The sequence below is a fragment of the Schistosoma mansoni genome, chromosome 4, assembly GCF_000237925.1.
Source record: "Schistosoma mansoni strain Puerto Rico chromosome 4, complete genome".
NCBI lineage: Eukaryota > Metazoa > Platyhelminthes > Trematoda > Strigeidida > Schistosomatidae > Schistosoma > Schistosoma mansoni.
In genome coordinates, this window is record NC_031498.1 from 4,451,400 (window position 1) to 4,473,542 (window position 22,143).

At 34.9% G+C, this 22,143-nt stretch overlaps 1 protein-coding gene and 1 non-coding gene across 2 annotated transcripts in view; both read right to left on the minus strand.

The window, feature by feature from the left end:
* Positions 1 to 1,168: 1,168 nt before the first annotated feature.
* The window catches only part of Smp_146700 (putative zinc finger protein), a gene marked incomplete at both ends in the record, with an annotated part of 22,252 nt that continues 1,277 nt past the window's right edge, over positions 1,169 to 22,143 (minus strand). The window contains 6 exons of the mRNA XM_018796589.1: positions 1,169 to 1,473; positions 8,972 to 9,017; positions 10,758 to 11,255; positions 15,443 to 15,962; positions 18,780 to 18,871; positions 21,408 to 21,510. Coding sequence (XP_018651716.1) covers positions 1,169 to 1,473; positions 8,972 to 9,017; positions 10,758 to 11,255; positions 15,443 to 15,962; positions 18,780 to 18,871; positions 21,408 to 21,510 — 1,564 coding nt within the window. The remainder of the gene's footprint in view (positions 1,474 to 8,971; positions 9,018 to 10,757; positions 11,256 to 15,442; positions 15,963 to 18,779; positions 18,872 to 21,407; positions 21,511 to 22,143) is intronic.
* Smp_tRNA_00996_Met_CAT.1.1 lies at positions 9,415 to 9,481 on the minus strand. Its single transcript has one exon. It is a non-coding gene (tRNA).

Genomic DNA, 22,143 nt, shown 5'->3' on the forward strand with positions numbered 1-22,143 from the left:
ACATCTGTAACCTGAAACTGAAGTGAAAAACGTTACCATAGTAACAGAAAGAAAGAGAGAACAATGTAACAACAAACCTTAATAGAAAACAACATTATGGGGAAAACAAAATGAACAAAAACAGAACTATATGTAAGGCAATAAATTGAATAAAGACAGAAAATGTTACCAATGATGGAGGGAACACTGAAGATAACTTTACCAAAGGAAGGTAGGAAATGAATGTAAGACGATCATCAAATGGAAATTTAATAAAAATATAACCTATATTGTACACATATACATGAGAGAAGGTAATTTAGATTTAAATATGAATTGTTGGGTTCAATTTCTTTTACAACTGGAATCAATGAACTAGGAAGAACCACATTACCTATTACAATGTTCTGCAAATACACAAATGAGAACATGAACCCTTAAGAATACTGATATTAATAGTAATAATAACAACCACTCGGTAACATTGATATTAATATCGATGAGAAAATAAAGTGTAAAACGAATTGATTAAGTATTATTGATAAATAAAAAAAGTCTACCATTCATGAAAGAAACATATATTCACCGTAGACAGAAATTAGATTATCAACACATCGAGGAAAAGAATGTATATGAATGAGTACAAAAACACATACACACATACATACATACACACACATATAAAGATAGACGTAAAGAGTTGACATAGGAACAATTAAGTGTACATGAATGTTAATGATGAGTAATAAACAGAAATAAAGAGAATTGGTATAATAGATATGAATGAATTATTAGTCTTGAATGTGTATGTTTTTGTAAAATATGATCATTTATCTACAGTGTGTACAAGAACATGAACAACGAAAAAAATAATAGAGTTGTATACAAACAGGAATTGTAAAAACGTACACACATACACACACGCACATACATACATAGATACATACAACCGAAAAGTTTTGTTTATTTTCAATGGATAAACAAATGCTATTCATGAAAACAAATAAAGTTGAAGATAATGAAACCATTAATTGGAATAAACCTTGTCAATATCACGTATATATTGTATCATAAATGTATGGAAACATATTGGAAGTAATTGATAGTCATCGTCATAGTCTAATAGTACTATTTTGTCAAAGACAAACAAACAAACTAACAATAATATAGAAATGATAATGTATTATTTTTAATTGGATATACGATTTGATGGTAGCATAGTACCAGTTCGACTAACACAATAATTACCAGTTTCATAATCGATCGGTGCTGATGAATCATTTATTGGAGGATCCCTGTTGTTATGAGATTGAGATGATGATGAAAAACCTCTTGGACTAGATGGTGAACCAAGTAAAGGAATAGATGTTTGTGATGTAGCTGTACTTAATGTCTCTTGTGATGCATGCGGTGCGCTAACATCTAATGGTGAAAAAATAAAACTGAATCGACTTGTATTAGGCGATGATTGATCAGATGATTGTTCATTAAAAACTATAAAGATAAAGACAAAACAATTGAAACAAGAATTAAAAATAATTTTTAACAGGAAAATAAAAAGCAGCATCACTCTCTTTCTTTTAAATGAAATTAGAATATTTAAAAATTATGAATGATCTAATCAGTTACACTGAAGTTGAATTAATATAAAGAATAATAGGAGTCCCACAATAGGACGAAACGGCCGTCCAGTGCTGCTTCCAGGTTTTCCCCGGTGGTCTAGCTTCAATTGACTCACGCTATCAACTATGAAATAATAGGAAGATTAAAGACTTAGTGTAGTCTCATAAAGAAATATTTACTACCCATATTGTTTAGAAGTGAATGAGTGTAAATTATTTACCGAGTACAGGTTCGCATAATTAGCAGTAATACAATCTGTGTGGAAATTTGATAAAGTAGATTTTGAACCTGTAACTTAGAATTTAAAAAAATTAAGTGATTTAAGCACTCCGTTACCGTTCCGCTTTTGAGATAGGTAGATTCACTCTACATGGTGGTTATTGATTAGAAAACGTGAATTACTGGTATATTTTATATAAGTTGTATAACAAATAATTAACTTGTTCATTAGGTACTTGGATATAAGTCAAACTTTAAATATGAGATCTACTGATACTACCTGGTTGTACTCCAAACGCTTTAAAGACTGACACTACCTGACTGTTCACATTTAAGTAGACGAAGGAAGGTTAGAAAATCGAGAGTTTTACCCACGAAGCAACTGATCTATTATATGTAATTATTGAGTCGTTTTAGATGAAGAGGACATGAATCATATAGGGGTAATCTATTCAAATGAGTGAATTCCTAGGTGGTGATCAAATACAAAGCATAGTAGTCCAGATCTTCAACAGACCTTGATTACTAACATAGTACACCAGTTTTCAGCTAAATCAACAATTCATATTATAAATACTTCTGAGCCGCTTTCCTTTAAATGGAGATATACACATTTCAGGATTCAATCAATGTTTAAATAACCTAATTTACTAAATACAAGTGGTTTAAATGCTTGGTTATGAGCTGAAGATTAATGATACTAGCCGCAGTTACTCGGACTGATAAAACAGAATTAAAATTTGAATCTGTCGTCCAGAGATTGGAAGTTGTGATTTTTAAGCATTAGACAGTTACTTCAATATCTACATCAGTGTCATGTTAAAGTTTTAAAGGCCGAACTTATGTGATAGACTGTCGGGAAACGGACACTACATGTCACTGAACATAAGATAAGATATTTAACAGGAGCCCCCGAATGCCCTGGTACGGCCGAGAGTGGGAAGAGTCCGCTCTCCCTCTCGAAATGCTCTCAAGTGACCATGTGCATACAACCACTACCAGGGAAGTCCTACTCACTATCTTCTCGAACCACGGGTGTCGTTTACGAAGTTGAGAGGACGAAAAGCGAATGTCCGGCGCTTTAACCGGATTGGTGGATACGGAGGACCCACCAAGAGGAGTTGCAAAACCCTGATTTCAAACCAATGATACACATGGGCTTCAGGATCCTGAAGGAACATATGCCGTATGGACCAATCGTTGGTCACTGGCTACCATGGGACCGCATCTCCCTACGTTGCTCCACTGGCTAGTGGATTAGATCTTTAGGTCAAAGGCTTCGGGTATGATCTCCTAAGGAAAGCACCTGCTTTGGTTTGGGCATTCGGGTAGTACCCCATCCCTCACATAAATCGATTGATTTGTGTGGCGAATATCTATTTGGTGCCCCCTTGTACCAATGTTTATGTGTTTGTATAAATATAAATCTAATAAGATAGCAAGTTTTGCAGTTCCGTTGTTGAGCATGTTATTATGACGATGACGATGGTTCTTACAGTTTAGATTTCAGGGAATGTGATAGGTTTCGAAGATCATTTAGATAGTGCTTATTAGGAGAACCTTAAAGAACCCTCTAAAACGCTTTTGCACGCTGAGATGGTGTGTTTCTAGAACAGTTAATATTTAGAATTGAATCGATCAGTTTCTTTAACTAATAATAATTAATCACTGTGATTTTCAAATTTTCATATGAATGGAACATTTAAAAAAAGTTTAATTTGTTGTTCTGACATTTTGTGTTTTTGGCTCATAGTAAATAATAAATATCACAGATTAATTCTCAAGTCGGACTATGAAGTGAAATTTCATAGTTCACGTCAGAAATTGACGTCAGTGATAAAACCAGGAAGCACTGGAGAACTCTGTCTCGTCTGAGTACACGACTTTTCGGCTGAAAGTTAGTCTACGGTCTATTTCTATTTTGTTCTTGTTCTTGTTTGCATCAAACAAAGTGAAACAACCTGATTGAGAATTGGCAATACTATCTGGCTATATAAATTGAAATATACAGAGAGGGACTTGAAACTGGGACCCAATGGTTGAAAAGTGAATGCTTAATAGTAACTTCCAAGTCACCGAAATATGTTAACTAAATTGCATTTTATATGAAAACATTCGTGTAATCAACCAGTAATGTTCAAAGACAAGCCTTTACATATCATGAAATATTGTATGATGATTAAAAATGAATGTTTTGATATAACTAAGTGGTACGATTTAAATTTAGTGTAACACATTTATAAAGTACATATTAGTATACTGAGTTTCAAAACACATGGAATTAGTATGAGGACTATTAGTAATATTACCCTATTAATCAAAACCAAAGCTACGGAGAAGTTTGAAACCTAAAATTGAAAAATCGAGTGGTAGTTTGAAAAAGATTGATATTTTAATAGAAATGAAGATTATTATCTATTAGTTAAAATTTTGAAAGTTTATTTTTTTTATTTAAATACATATATATTGGTACAAAGAGGTAGCAGATATATTATACGCCGCACAATTATCATTTGGTTTGTGTGAGGGCTGAGATACTGCCCCGGTGCTCAAACCGAAGCAGGTGGTTTTCTTAGAGGACCACACCCGGAGTCTTTGACCTAAAGGTCTAATCCACAAGGCAGTGGAGCATCGTGAGAAGATACAGTCCCATGGTAGCCAGTGACCAACGATTGGTTCATACACCATTTGTTCCATCAGGATACTGGAACCTATGTGTATCATTGGTTTGGAATCAGGGTTTTCCAACTCCTCGTGGTGGGTCCTCTGAGTCCACCAACCCGGTTAAAGCGCCGGACATTCGCTTTTCGTCCTCTCAATTTCGTAAACAACACCCCTGGTGTGAGGACTTCCGTGGCAGAGGCTATATACGCGTGGCCATGTGAGAGGATTTCGAGAGGGAGAGCGGTCTCTCCCTACTCTCGACTGTACCAGAGCATTTGGGGGCTATTTTTTAGTAGTAATTGAGATAAAAGTATGCTCCATTAATGAATAAAGCGGATTTAAGACTGTGGATATTAGATTTTTGAACGAAATTCAAAACGTGATAACGGATGACTTTCATCATGTTGAAAGCTAAGTCAAACCGTAGTAATATTTAGTAATTAAGATGTTTAGTACCAATAAATATGGAAAGAATAAGAAGTAGGAATCAAGATTTGTGAATTTTTAAGGGTGACTTATGCGTTCTTAATGTTTTAAACTACAGAAACAACTAACACTACAAGTATTCATGTATATATAAATTGATGGCTACATAGCATTGTCTCACTTCATTCCTAATTCATTTCCATCACCTGAATTTTGATTATTATTTATTCTATTTATTTAAACACATAAATATTGGTACGAAGGGGCGCCAGATACATATGTGCCACACAAATCTCATTCGATTTGTGTGAGGGCTGTGATACTGCTCAGGTGCCCAAACTGAAGCAGGTGGTTTTCTTAGGGAGCCACACCCGGAGCCTTCGACCTAAAGGTCTGATCCACAAGGCAGTGGAGCATCGTGAGGAGATACAGTCCCATGGTAGCCAGTGACCAACGATTGGTTCATACACCATTTGTTCCATCAGGATACTGGAGCCCATGTGCACCATTGGTTTGGAATCAGGGTTTTCCAACTCCTCTAGGTGGACTTTCCGTGTCCACCAACCCGGTTAAGGCGCTAGACATTCGCTTTTCGTCCTCTCAATTTCGTAAACAACACCCCTGCGACGAGAAAGCGGTGAGCAAGACTTCCCTGGCAGAGGCTATATACGCGTGGCCATGTGAGAGCATTTCGAGAGGGAGAGCGTACTCTACCCACTCTCAGCCATACCAGGGCTAAAAATTTGTCTTACCTGCTCAGGGTCGCTAAAAAGTTGTCAATAAAGTATACTTTAACCGAAATTCTAAACATTAATTAATCTAATGGTAATGTTAATGCCAAATGTCCGGTACACGATGATTATTTAAGTGTAATTTTGTAAAATATGTCTTCTCTTTTCCATTTTGTACTAACAAATTGTAAGAAACTTAGTATTATGAATTAGGGAACAATGAAAAATAAGTACTTGAAAACAAAAACAAAATCAAATCTAGGAAAAGATTCATAAATGATTGACCTCCTGTGGTGTAGAGGCGGAGATACAGTTAACTTTTCTTCGCACACCATCACAATTGCATACTACTACTCTCCTCTTCTTATAACGTTAGCATTACTTTCTTCTAAAGAAGATATCTAGCCTACTAGCTTATTACTATCACCATTAAAAATAGCCGAATCCATACCTTGGAATGAATAAGTATGAATAATATTTAAAGTAAAACCAAATATAATAACTTCAACATACCTTGATTAACAAATGTTGGTTGTGCATAATTTCCCAGTGGATGTGTACTATTATTATGATTGCTATTATTATTATTATTATTATTGTTATTATTACGGATATTCCTATTATCTCTTGCATGATATAGTGACGGAATGTAAGGTAATTCAATGGAACTATGTTGAGTATTATTGTTAATTGTTGAACGCGAAGGATTCAGTAATTCTGAATTATTAGAGGCGGAAATATGCGGTTCATTTACCATAAAAATAGATCCACTATTATTATTAGTAGTAGTGGTATTAGTGGTGGTAGAATATTGTGTTCGATTTCTATTGGTGATTGGATGATTAGTACTATTGTTAATCAATAATGGATTAGAATTGAATAAAGAATTATTATCGTTCGCATTTGAGTAATTAACATGATAATTATCATTAACTGATAAAGGATTATCTACATGATTGAACGTATTCGATAAGGAGTTAACAGATGATGGTAAAACATTGATTCCAACAGTTCCACTGGTTTCATTCCCAATAACACCTGTCACACTTTCATCATAGAAATTACAGTAGGAGTCATTCTAAATGAGCACAGGATTAATAATAATAATTAAAAAAGAAAACAGGGTAAAAATTACTGAGTCAGTATGATATTAATTGACAGAATGATAGGTGTGAAAACTAGATGTAATGCAAAAACCGGAATCAATGAACATAGCAATGGTTTGTGCAATGAGATGTACACATGTTAAGTGGTTCAATAGGCAACTGGTAGGAAACTATGTTTGGTGAATTAGGTTTCATAGTGTTATTATAAATGCGTATTTGTAATCTTGAAAGGAGTTGGTAAACTATTGCACACAATATCACAGTTATAGATGCTACTATAAAGTTATCCGATGCGCAACTGGTCTGTAGCAAAACATAGCGAGTAGAAGCATACAAAATGTCTCACACTGAGATTTGAGGTCGATTTATGAATGGCAGTATATCTTCAGACAGATTTGTGAAGTAGTGGCTCTACGATTAAAGTGCCCATTCTCGTCGCTAAATTTAATATAACAGGAAACAGACTGATTTGTTCATGTTTCTGGTATTTGACACCAGATCACGATAAATGATCATGTGATACATTCACTCAATTATACGACCATTTGATTGATAACCAAATATAGATTAGAATGGGAGTTTGTAAAAAGCAGTCAGTAATTAAATTTTATGGGAAAGCCTTTTACAGGAATAATGGGGAAGATTTACATATCAGATGAATGCTTTTGGTGGGATTTTATATTCTTTGAGAACACGACACCACTAATGGTTTCCTACATTTAGTTTAGCTGGACATACCTATCTTTGATCAATGATCGACCACTCAGACTGACCTACTAGATCCCACTTTCCACCTTACTGAGAGTTTAAACGATAGTAGAGGGGAAAATGTTCTTTTTTAATGGTGTTCATTTTTACTCATATCAACCTTATGTAAGCACCCATGTATAATAATATTCATAAAATTTGGATTCTTTATCTCAACAACTAAGAATATTTCTCTAATCAATTGATATAAGCGTTCTTACATTTTTTCCAGTCGCTATATCACTTAGTTTGATGTCGAAAATGTTATTTCTGATCTGTAGTAAAATGATCAGTTTAAACAATCAAAACATTCGATTACGAACTTGAACTCCATTTTATCTACTTTGATTGTGAACATTTTAGTTGTATTATATTAATCGAAGTGTAACTGATAAATAGAGGCAAAAATTAGGTCTAAGAATCAAGTCTTCAATTTATTGGTATTCGAGTAGTTTACGAAATCAGTGTCGTCTAATCACTCATGTTTCAATTAACTTTTGTTCGAGTTTTCAATATTTTGTACATAAGGATGCTACTACCTTAAATAGGAAAACGTATCTTGTCATTGATGCAGTTTATTCGAGAGGCTTGAGACAATAATCCAATATTATAAGCAAATAACACTTGGTCAGACTGATACAGAGGGCCAATCAGAAATCGCTAAATGATAAGTGCACGTAATTAACCAAGAAATAGCCCTTATTCTCAAGGGATGAACCATAAACCACTGATAGGCTCAATCTCCCAAAGGAATAGATGTCAGCTGAATGTGCCTGTTCACTCCAAGACTCGAACCAAGTGCCGTTCGCTTTAAATGCCATCATGTTATCCACCTAGCTACTGAGTCCTGGTACTCACTAGCTTGTGCAGTGGGGTGAAGTTTTATTTCATTTCTCTTTTATTTGTTTGAATCTTCCCATATAGAGGCAATATCGAGACAACCCGCACAGGGTGCACATATACCAATAAGAGACTGATCAATTGAAGTCCTAAATATCATTTAGAAGATTCAAATAAACAATACAAAATGAGTCAAACAGTCCACACTTTCCATTTATAGAATAAAATTTATCTTTCTTTTGTCAAATAGCACTATGATCACACAGATTGAATTGAAGAGACTGATATGGAAAAATATAATCTGTTTAACATAATCACAGACACGATTTTTGCGCTATAAGAGGGTTTACTACCAGTGATAGTCCTACAATGATCCCAACTGGCATTAATAAGATCAAATCATTATAATAGATATTGAACCTCAGTAATCGGTTGTCAGTGAAAGTAATTAACTGATTTGAAGTTTATTATACAAACCAGAAATGGTTTGTAAAAATGTATAACCAGCTCTATGGCTCTATAATAAGACAAAGGATTAATAGTCAAAGATCTCAACTCCCAACCATTTTGTTTATTTATCAGAAGAAACTGACCCTATCTAATTTGATTTAGGCAGGTAAGTAGTATTATACTAACCTGGGAGAATATTATGTAGCTCCAAGTTGAGTTTACAATCATTTGCCTAGTGGTTGGTAAGTTGAATTACTTACTTGTTCTTTTGTGTCGTTATAGGAATCATTATATTCAGACAACAAACTGAAGTGATCATCACCGCAGTTATTAATTTCAAATAACATACTTATCAAAAACGTAACTGTTATAAATTCAACTATATATCCACTGAATAGGAACACTGATCGATACTAATGATGTGTTCACTTCAAACCAAATAAGACTAATGACCTTCGCTTTGCCTGTTGTACTCACCAAATATGCTGACACCGATTGGCCTACACAAATCTCTCTGCTCCCAACTGATTTAAATTTACAAATCAACTCGTTTTTCAGGTACCTGGATATAAACCACACCTCCAGTGTGACGGCTAATGATACTACCCTGTTACCCAAACCAAATTAGATGAAGTGGGGCTTGAACCCGGGACGCAGTTGATGAAACTGTCCACTTTAACCACTAAGCCACCACTCCCATCTAGCCCAATAAGAAAAGGATGAAAGCCAACTGACTTACTCTGTATACCTTGTGGTTTAAAGCTTACACGATAATATATATTAACTATAAGACAAAGGAGTACAACACATGCGAAGTCACAACTTGTAAATAGCTATATCGTTTATAGTACAAAACTGAGTATAGCATGTACATACTTCACTGTCATTTGTCAGAGGTAAAAGATATATCAGTAGTTAACGAATTAAACGAAAGCTTACAATTAGGACAGCAAAACAATACAGCAAACAAAATATTTGGTAAACATACAATAAAAAGTATCCTTAATAACTTACGTATAAAGCGATTCTTAAAATTTCGTCTTATCCATTTATTTGCCTATATTTAACACTGATGACTATGTCAAAATTGTTCTGCGGACATTTAACATTTAGAGTATATGAGACAAAATGAAATGAATTCACTTTATTTCACAATGGTGTTTGACTTTTCAAGTTTCTTGTCTGGGTTTCGTCAAGGCAACTAATAGCATGAAAGATTCTCACCAAGTAGCTGATTCTTTTTCATAAATATTTTTATACAATAAATAAGTCTAGAATGACAATTTTCCCAACAATTTTCACTATGGGGTTGTGGAGATTATTGAATTTTATTGAGATCAAGAACTGACCCAAGCTAGAAAACCTGAAAGCACTGGAAAACCGTTTCGTTCAATTATAGGACTCCGCAGGAGTGAGCACCCGCAGTGAGAGGGGGTCCCGAGTTTGACTTACGGTTGCGGGATTATTGATGCGTACTGCTGAGTTCCATACTAGGGCGAAACGGGCATTCAGTGCTTCCAGGCTGTCTAACTTAGATCGGTTCGTCATTTCACTGAAATTACAATTTTAATAAATGTTACTAATTTTAATAGTATTCACTCATCTTACGTGCTGAGATTGATTTTTTAGAAAGAACGTCGATCTAATAATTTAGAAGAGAATGTTAGGTGGCCCTAATAAAACCTATGAAATTTTCAATTGTGATATTTGATATTAAACTTTCCGTGTTATGAAACAAATTAACGAACTGATCTTAGTTAAGCAACTATTTAAAACCAGAAGGCATTAGACAGCTGTTTTTTCCTAGTATAAGACTCCTTAGCAGTTTGAATTTATAAGACGAAACAACTATCCAGAACTTCCTGGTTTTAATGACTGTCCCACTAAGATCAACCTGTGATGTAAACTAAGGAATTTAACAATCTACACAAACCTCTTACAGTAATGTAAAACAACATCTTTGTTAACCTACCTCACCAGGTGAGCGTACAATATTTTGTTGAGAAAGAGGTAGTGTATGTGTAAAATGTTGACTGATTGAATCTGCTGTAGAAGTAGGTAATATACCCGTATAATCATTCATATGTGGACCGTTAAAATTAAAAAATTGTGTTGAATCCTGATCAGTTGGGATATTTCGATCTAAAACGGAAGTTGAAGAATCAATTAGTGATTCACCATTTTCTTGAATACGTTCAACAGTTAAATAAGTTGGACCACTACTCCCTCCACCACCCCCACCCCCACCAATACTTGTGGCGATTGCACTGTCATTTCCTCCAATCGTTGGATGATGATGACGTGTAATACCGATAAGACGATCTAATGTTTTCAGTGAAACTGCATCTTCACTCCAACCTGAAAGACTGATACTGGCAGTGTCCACCAATACTTTACCGCTGTTATTACATGAATTTTGATGATGTGGTTGATATACACTATCTAAAGTACCGAGTGAATCAGCGGATGGCTAAAAACAGGAAAAAAGATGAATGGTGATAGAGATAATTTTTCACCCGTTTGACATGTATTTTTTGTATGGTATAAGCTTGTATGACTAACTCTAGGCTTAATTCCAGATTGATATTTTGCAAACAAGTGAAATACTAGATGAGACCAAAATTTATGGAAGACTCTAGAGAGTTACGAAGGTGGCCGTGGGAAACCTAAATCACTTACTAGGGTCGAAATAGGATTGGGAATTGGTGTGAGGAATAAGGACTAGAATTTAGGGTCACAACCCAAGGTTACGAATTATAACTGGGGTTTTCATCACGAACTGTTACCAGATGTAGTGCCAAACTACAATTTAGCCATACGGATGAATAAATTTAGAACTAAATCTGAATGATACGTCCATAAATTATAGTAGGCACAAATCTAGATATTGTCCAATCGCATCGGCCTGTGACTGGTCAATGACTATAGACAAACATGTTTAGTCACATTAAATATGAGGGACTATTTTATAATGCAGAATTCATCCCACTTTTGGCTTCACTCGCTGATTGCTGTGTACTTGTATCAAAAAACTAATATTTTTGTCTATATCTAGTTCTCGATCAAAGAACGATGGAATAATTGAGTCAAGTGTATCTAATGATTAAGTACCTGGTACTTGCGTTGCAGTGTGTTAGCGGATGTTTTCTTGAGCCGTATGATTGTACATGCTGTTGCTTTTCATTATACACTGTTTTACTAGATATAACGGCTTATATTTATAGCTCTTCACAATTTGTTTGTTTCGTACGTTGAATATTTAGTTAGGGTACGTTCGGGCATACAGAACCATATACTGCTTAGACCCATGTCTTTTTACTTTAGTAATCTCACTACTTTTGTACCTAAATTTTTCAATGCGCACTTTTTTGGAAAACATACGAAAATCAAGCTGGTGAGCAATTTCGTGGGACTCAGTAGCAAGTCAAATAAGGGTCTACACAGTATTTTATTAGAGATTCCTGTATCTGACGGTACAAAAGCATTGAATCCAAAACTTACCAAACTGAAGAAAGCTTGTATTTAAAGAATGGTATTGTATTTTGCAAGCACATCAATTGAATTTAACATTTTTGATTTTTCTGAGATTTTGTTGGTGCTAAAGTAGTTCTTTTATACGGAAATCTTCCTTAATCACTCATTACTTTTTCTCTTAGCTGGTTGTTTTCTCTCATCTCTTTCTTCAAGTCCCTGCTATTTACTTGTCTGGATTCTAGGTTTTCTTCGTATCTATAGACTGTCTTTAGATTAATCCTGTTCTCTGTTACGGAAACTTAGTCAGTAAATACTGATTAACCCACTTCTGATCATAGGCATTTTTCTCGATAGTTGTCATATGTGCTTGTGTGAATGTTAGTATTTAAAGGTAGAAACTGAATCATGCTTTTCGTATTCCTGCCATTCAACCAGGATATTCGGGGAAACCTTTTGATATATCTAAGTATCATGTACATTCACCGTTCAAATACGTGACTCAACCATTTCGAATTCAATGTTTTTCGCTTTAAGACTTTACACCTAAGTGTAAAAGCTACATGCATTATACCCATCTACTCGAAGTATCAGTTTTAAACTAGTTTTTTTAACTAGCCCCAAATACCCTGGCACGGCAGAGGCTGGGGAGAGTCAGCTCTCCCTCTCGAAACGCTCTCAAGTGACCACATGCATACAACCACTACCAGGGAAGTCCTACTCACTATCTTCTCGAACCACGGGTGTTGTTTACGAAGTTGAGAGGACGAAAAGCGAATGTCCGGTGCCTTAACCGGATTGGTGGATACGGAGGACCCACCAAGAGGAGTTGCGAAACCCTGATTTCAAACCAATGATGCACATGGGCTCCAGGATCCTGGAGGAACATATGGCATATGAACCAATCGTTGGTCACTGGCTGTCGTGGGACGTTGCTTACGTTGCTCCACTGACTTGTGGATTAGACCTTTAGGTCAAAGGCTCCGGGTGTGGCCTCCTAAGGAAAGCACGTAATTCGGTTTGGGCATCCAAGCAGTATCACAGCCCATACACAAATCAAGGAGTAGGTAGGGCTGAATACTCTAGCCACTGAGCGACCGCACTTTTAATGAAATGAAATGAAATATCGGAATAATAAGTAATGAAATAATATTGGAAATTAAGATTTAAGGTAAGATAATGGATGAGTGTATCTTTGCTAGTGAGATTGATTTTAAGTCACGTCATTTAAAATCTCCTCCCAAGCATTGATTTCAATTATCACATGAATTTAAACTAAGTAGTTTAGATTCGCCTACAAACTCGATGCCTTCGGGGACTGATATCCAACTTATTTGTTTACTGTGCTGGATTTCCTCTTGTATTGGTAATATCTCCTTGATCGTACCAGTTCTGATGAATTCAGACTAAAGAAATTATACAACATACTATGATAAAATGATAACTTTAAATAAGCAGTTTCTATTTAACAGGTGATCGTTATTAAATGAATGGAGTTAGAACTGGTAAACTAAGTTAGGTAATGAACAGTTTTTATTTGTACTTGTCTTTGACAAACATATTTTTGTGTGAAAGCTAATGATACTACCAGCCCCCCCCCGAACTGAAGTAAATAAAATTGGGCTCGCGACCTACAACCAAATAGTTAGAAAATAGGTGACTTAATTACTGAACTACTACCTCATACAAACAATCATCCCTAGTATTATTTATAAGGGTTTGTAATTCACCGTTTCTAATATTCCAGTAGTGAAATTGATCAGTCGCTGTTGTCATATTTTGATCATAAACGGATTACTCTTATATACCCGCCTTCGGTTAAAAGTTATAGCGCTGGAATCCAGGAGGCACGTTTCGACCAATTTTAAACGTCGTCAGCCGGATGTACCTGCTTCTCAGTGTTAATGCTCGCATTGAAACTTGAATCTAATAATTTTTGCTTCAAACATCAGTACGTTAACCATTGAGCTACACAGACTGGTCAATTATAGTCTTGAACGTCAACAGTAGTAAATTATAAATTTTTACTAAGACCTACTGACCTATTGAACAATTTAGTGACTATTTGAACTCAGTAGCACAATCGATAAAATGTTGGTATTTGAAATGAAAATCACTAGATTCAAGTTTCAATGTGAGAATTAAAACTACCATGGAAATAAATATACAACAGATGAGTTCCAAATAAGATGAAGTGTAAATCCTAAATTTGATTGCTAGCTAAATAAATGCTAAATATACTAAAACATTTTCCTAGTTGTTAGGATTATTTTTAAAGTACTTTTTATGAAATGAAGTACGTGTTATTCAATAAAAATTAATTAATTAGCATTATTCAATTATTCACTGGAAATAATATTAAAAATAAACTGGACAGAAACTATTTTTACACGATTTATGTGATGAACGTTTGAATGGCTACCAAATAATCAGGGACAATGAATAGTTGTTATATATATATATATATATATATATATATATATATATATATATATAACTCGTGAATACTTTTGTTTTAAACAATAAAAATACAGATGGAACAAATGAATCAATAAAAATAGGGAGGGTATATTGGAAGGAATAAGATAACTGAGCGCCAGATTTTACCAAAACAACATGTCTTAATAACACCTCATATTGGATAACCGTTGGATAAAGTATGACACATATGTGTATGTATATTACTACTAAACCGGTAAAAAAATATAACATACTCATATTTCCATAGTTGAAAACGTGAGTAAATTGGAGCTAGACCACCAGGGAAAATCTGGAAGCACTGGACGGCAGTTTCGTCCTATTGTGGGACTCCTCAGCAGTGCGCATCCACGACCTCGCCTCGCGAGATTCGAATCCAGGATCTACTAGTCTCGCACCAGAGCCCTTAACCGACAGACCAGTGAGTCGGCATACGATGGTGTTTATGTCTAACTCCAACCAATCGACGAAGTTGAGCAACCGTTCACCAATTGTCTTCAGTGAGTTTCTATCTCACCTGGTTTGAGCTCTACTGGTCACTGCTTCTCACTAGAACTCCTGGATTTACCTCTCGAAGTCAGTCACGCTTTCCACTATGAAAATACTAAATCTCCACAAAAACCCCTTCTGATAATAATACTCATATTTAACAATAAAAAATTGCAATAAAACGAACAAACAAACAAAAAGAAATCCACTTTAACATACCCTAGCATTGGTACATGGTAGATTTTGTTCATTAATTGAGCAAGTATCATTATGACCTTGTAATTTATGATTTCCAGTTTGTGTTGTTGTTGTTATCGCTGTTGTCGTTACATTATTACGATTTGATGTTAAATTACTAATAATCGAAGATAATGGTTCTTCATTGTCATAAACTAATGGTCCACGTGGTATCAATTGATTTGTTGATCGAGTACTATCCTGATTCTGATTAGTTAACTGTTGACGTGGATGATTATGTGAATGGTTTTGTGGAACTTTTAAAGTGTATAAATATTTCCCGCCACCAAGTGATTTTTTGTCATAGAATATATTATTGTTGGTATTAGGCATTTTAGTATCAGTGTTGTCAAGCATAATGTCGTTCTCAGTACTATAATTATGATTAATATTATCATTGATAGTTGTACTATGTATATGATCTATGAGTAGTTTATGATTTGATTCTGTGTATGTATTGGTAACGGCATCATCGGTACCCCTAGGACCAGCGCCACCGCTACTAATCATGAAATGATTGAATTTGCTAAATCTGCTTTTTCTCAATTTAAAACATTTAATACGACGGGATTTGGTTGAATCTACTTCCAAATAACGACTGTGGACATGCATTGTTTTAAGAAAAATGAGAAAAACACAGGAAATGTTATTAGGTTAAAACGCAAATTAACACATAAATCAAATCACGTTTATATATATATATACCAATAATTAGTGTGCATCATAATTTGGTTTGCCAATCAAACCCTTCCCACTCATTCCGGTTTTCTTACTTGCATAGTGGGTTTGGTATACCGTAAAAAGTGTCTGTTGTGGCAGAGTTGAGAAGCAGAACACAAGTCAGTGAACAGTAGCAGTATTAAGAGTCATCATTTTGTTAATGAGCTGGGAATATATCATTAGACCCCATACAAGAAATATGACTCCGAAGTGGGAGGATACATAGACCTGTGCTAGGTTCAAAGAGAATTGTTTGCTATATGCATGCAAGCCCGCCCCGTTATTGTTCCTATTTAGCCCCCAAATGCCCTGGTACGGCTGAGAGTGGGGAGAGTCCCCTCTCCCTCTCGAAATGCTCTCAAATGGCCACGCGAATATATAGCCTCTACCAGGGAAGTCCTACTCACTGCCTTCTCGTGGCGGGGGTGTTATTTACGTAATTGAGAGGACGCGAAGCGAATGTTCGGCGCTTTAACCGGGTTGGTGGACTCAGAGGACCCACCACGAGGAGTTGGAAAACCCTGATTCCAAACCAATGATGCATATGGGCTCCAGGATCCTGAGGGAACAAATGGCGTATGAACCAACCGTTGGTCACCGGCTACCATGGGACTGCATCTCCTTAAGATGCTCCACTGCCTTGTGGACTAGACCTTCAGGTCAAAGGCTCGGGGTGTGGCCTCCTAAGAAAACCACCTGCTTCAGTTTGGGCACCTGGGCAGTATCACAGCCCTCACACAAATCGAATGAGATTTGTATGGCGCATATTCATCTGGTGCTTCTTTGTACCAATATTTATGTGTTTAAATAAATAAATAATAAACATAGACCTGTATTGAGTAACCTAGTTCCATTAAATTCATGAATTTGATTACGTTTATCAGAATATGAAATAATTATCAATATTATCAATCGAATAGCTTTTTAAAAAAATGGTAGATAGTACTGATTTATTGACATACAAAATGACATATATACCAATAAGTATTGTTTAAATTGAATGGAAAAATCTTTAGTCTACTATAAATGTTAACTGATTGTAACAACGATGTAGGTAATAAGAGAAGGATATACTTTTTTTTCTACAGGTTTTAATCATGTAAATTATCATGGAAATCACTTTACAATGTATAGCAAAATTATAAACATCATACATATTTTCCATAAATTGCTCATATATCGTGGGACGATAAAATCAATAATGCTGAGTTTAGGCATAGGAAGCTAAGGAAAGATGGGAAATCGGAAGATGAGGCTAGTTAATTCTCATCGATTGAGGTGGCTAGAGTATAACGTTAAGTAAGCCTAATCACCAACTACCTGTTCATATAATGAAAGGTCGAGTAGGAGTAGTTTGAATGAAAATTAAGAGAGGCACTGTCCCAATTGTTCAGTTGGTAGGCATCAAAACAAAACCACCAACTAAAAGAATAGGTATTTTTTAATCTAATAGATGATCATATACAAAATACTAACACAAAATAAACATGATAAATTGTCATAGGTGAATGAAGTAAATCAGTATTTTGGGCTACTCATTCTTAAATCAGTTAAGACTTGGCTGTTAAACTTAATTTATAGGCCTTGTACTGACACGAAACATGGCGTGAATTTTTATCGACTCAAGCTGCAACACCATATTAACAGTGAGTGGATATCAACAAGGTGTACAACGAAAGAGTTGGATTAATAACAGCACTAATGATAGGAGGAGGAACTAAACATTGAGAATATGACTCGAAAAAAGAACACAATACAAGAAAAAGCATGAAATAATCTTGGGACTCAGTATTTGGGGGAAGACAAAGAATGAGTGGATCTGTGTTACTGAAAATGATTTTAAGTCATATCACTTAAGTTTTCCAGACATGAACTATCGTTACACAGTGGGATAAGATCCGGTGGTCTGAATGTCTACACACAGTTCAGACCAATGTCTTCATGAAATAGTGTCAAATCTTGATTTGTTTGTATCTAGCCTTTTTCCAACGGGCTACAGCATCTATTCAGCATTGAGCACCAAGGTAGGGGGTTGTTGAGTATACTTAACACATTCCAGTCGTTAAAAGCAGAGAAAATTCACAGCCTCTACCTAGTTCGGATCGACGAGCCACTATGAAGTACCATGCCATGGTAAAACAGTTGTACAATTCTTTCTGGTTTTCAGTGTTTGTCTAACTTAGGCTTGTTTGTGATCTTAACAGGAAAAACTTCTGTTTAAACAGTTAGAGGGAAAAGCAACCAATAAAAACCATCTGCAAATTATTTGTGATACCATGAAATTATAAACATATCAGGTCTTTTTTGATAAATATTTTATTATTTCAGATGTTAGGTATTGGAGGTAGCCGATAGGAAATCTTGGACCTATGTTTTGTACAATTCGACACTTAAGAGAACTGCTACTTTCTAATGGATTCGATCCTGTCGCATTCGGCTCAAGTCTGATATAATACTACTGAGCTATTTAATCTTCAATTGACCTTTGGTCACTACTAAAAGGATAAGTCTAACATGATACTGGTCACTACTCGGTGATCAATCAGTTGAATTTTATTCATTTATTGATAAGACGATTTAAACACTTAATTATACTTACCGAGGAAATTGAGGTTCACAACAAAACCTCCGCCAGTTCAGTAAACAACCCAGTGTAAATGGATTTAACAGTCCACGAAATTTATCTGTAACCTGATTGGAGGGAAAAAAAGTAATAATAGCAATAATAATGTAAACAACGAGATGTATCTTTTGTGAACAAAGTAGTTACACATCTGAGTGTTTTGACATATTTGCAAGTAATAGTGACGATAATAATAATAATAATAACAATGTGTTAGCCCCGTACTTCTAAGATCATACTACTAGCGATGCAGATCCATGGGGTAAAGTGAGATGTGGCATTCTTAGGACAGACTATTACTAATCCCTTCCATACGTTGTGAGAATACAACATTACTGTGAATGTTGGCTATCTGAAAGAAACATCCTACTGCCGTTACACTCCTGTGTAGTCAGCAGTGCGATATCGAGTTACAGCTTATAGTCTTACTGTTTTCTAGCCAAATTGTCTGGGGTGGTAGGACTTGAGGGGACAAACGTTCCTGCCAATATAATCTGGTTAAGTCATCACAATAGACAAGCCTGACGGCCATGTCAAAGTAGAAGACATAATTGAGACAGCTCAGGTGATTTAGTAAACTTAGTGGAAATTATTAGCTGTTCATGAGGGTAACAATTACATAGTACCTTATGGCATAAAAAGCTGATAATTTTCAGAAAATATTCATTTTAGAGTATATCACTTAAAGTCGTTTTACAGTTAAGCAGCGAGTCAAATTACTACTGATAGACTTAATTAATATCTTATATAATGAGATCCGTTTGGGAGGGTTTATATTTATTACAAAGGCACATATTTAATCATCATGAGGAATAACACTGGTAGAAACATTGTGGATCAAACAGATGACTGTTGAATACGTGCTGTTAATCAGTCAGTTATAAGCAAAGCAGAAAAAAGGAACAAAATATTAGGGGTAAAGGAAAAATAATATTGAAGCTTAAAATTAAGGGAAAAAGAAAATAATGAATGCATCTGGATTACTGATTGATTTTAAGCTATGCCATTTAAACTTAATACATTATCAACTAGTTCACACCTTTAATTACATGGAATATACTCAGTTCGTAAAATAAACAGACATTTACAGGGGAAAATAATTTACTTTAATAACATTCAATCAACAGTCATATTGTGAAGGATCTAGCGAAATTTACGGAATAGGGGAAATAATTACTACTGAAAATGGTTGCACACAACTACACAAGAATGTTTATTTTGCGTCTAATCCACATGCTTCAGAAGTTGTCTTTCTTCCTTTCAAATGTAATTCTTTTAAATTTCATACCTTTTCAAAGGCTTTAGTCACAACAACATATATATTATAATGCAGAATGACACTATTAAATAAAAATAAGGAGAATTATGAAACACAAATATTAGTTTTAGGGTTTGAAGATTAAAGTAAATGTCGTTAGGCAAAAACTAATGTCTGAAAGAATTTGGACAGTTAAACCTTTATCAGTTGAAAGTAGCAAAACATTTCTTCAAATATGTAAGTTTTATAATGTTACAAGTGGATAACCTTAAATCTAAATCAGCGTTGATGATACTTTTCTATTAATCTTAGAACACAACAAATGAACTGGAGATGAAATAAGTTCATCTTTAGGCCAAGAGCAGAAGATAAATTGTCATTTTCACTAGTAAAACTCCACGACTTTGATGGAAACTTGTCAAGAACGAAGTTATTAAGTTTCAAATGCATTGGTCACTAGCGTCAACAATCGATCCTATGTGATTATTGATAGAACGGGACAAAATGGTAAGAAATACTTGACATTATAGTAAAAACTCGGAACACATTCTGGTCGTCATGCTTTTGTAGGTACGCTGGTACACTACTTGATGACATTTTGGACCACTTTTGTCCTTGGATAGGAATGTAGAGAAGACGGAGCAAAAAGGTGGTGAAGTGATGACCTTATTCTTAAAATATTGTGTCCTCAGTTCACTTTTATCCCAAAACAAATTGATTAAACCAGCCCAATCTTCTCTATAGCAAAGATGAATTATAGAGGAATGCAAGGTATAAGTGGTGCCACATAGTATGAGTAGTGTTAAATATACTGTTCATTGATAACTGCATAAGTAACTTAAGTGGCACATTAAAATTGTACATACTTATTTGTGAGATTAGCACGTGTATAATTCTGTCAACCTTATAATCCAACTAAAAATTATGTTTACAGTGACTTAATTGTGAAATCAAATAGCAAAAAGTTGTAAACCCCAGTGACTTAACTATTTTGGGAACAGGCATGATTATTCAATAAAGGGGAGTAGCAAGCACTTGATAGTTGAATGAAGAAACATTGGTAGAGAAGCGTATCGTATTATAGTATCATGATCATGTATACCCCCCCTTAAAAAACAATTAAGAGGGATTCACTAGAATATTTCACCAGATTAACAAAATAACAGTAATTACTACCTGCTTTTGTGCATTGAATCGTCTGTTGAAAAACCTCAAGTCGTAACTAAATATATTTCACACTCTCTTAAGCCTGATCAACTACTATCAGAACAAAATTGCTAATTTTCATTTTAAAGGAACAAAAAAACATGTAGAACGATTAAGGAAAATATTGAAAAATAACTAACTTGTTCATTGGTTGTCATTCCTCGGGATATTAGATATACGTGGAATGAAGTTAGTCCAAAAACCGGAATAAAACTAACACCGACTAGAGAAAGTGTAATAATTCTATGACAGTGAGTTAAGGTGGTAAAATAAACAAGACTGAATCAAAAGTAGTGCTAGGAAACAGGTCAAATATGACAAAATTTTGACATTTGAGTAAATTAAACATTGCCGATGTAACTTTTTCACATTTTTTAGAGATACTGCTGATACTATCATCTTAGATATAGAGGACGTTCAATAGAGACGGTTGGTCTCAAATTTTTAATTTTTGGCTTTTATATCTAATCAGAAAAAATTCAGGTTTTATGACGCTTGTAGTTAAGTAGGATTTCCAACGCTAAGAATACCGCTAAAAAGCTGATAAGGTTATAATTAATTGTTAAGAGAGTAGGTAAAAACAGGCTAAATTGTCGAAAAATATATATTTCATTTATGTGTAACACGAAGATGTTTGGCACAGCAAAACCTGAATCAAGTGTGATAATTTCTTAAACTTCAAGTCGTAAAAAACTGGCAAAAATCATAACACTAAATGCAACATTACGAACGATAGTCAATAAAGACCGTACTTCCGCCAGAGGTAGCCCATTACGCGTTTGTGCTTACATTTGAGCCACACTCTGTCAAGTCTATGGATACTACATAGCTCCTCAAACCGAAATGGATGGCACGGGGTTCGGATCCCAATGATTG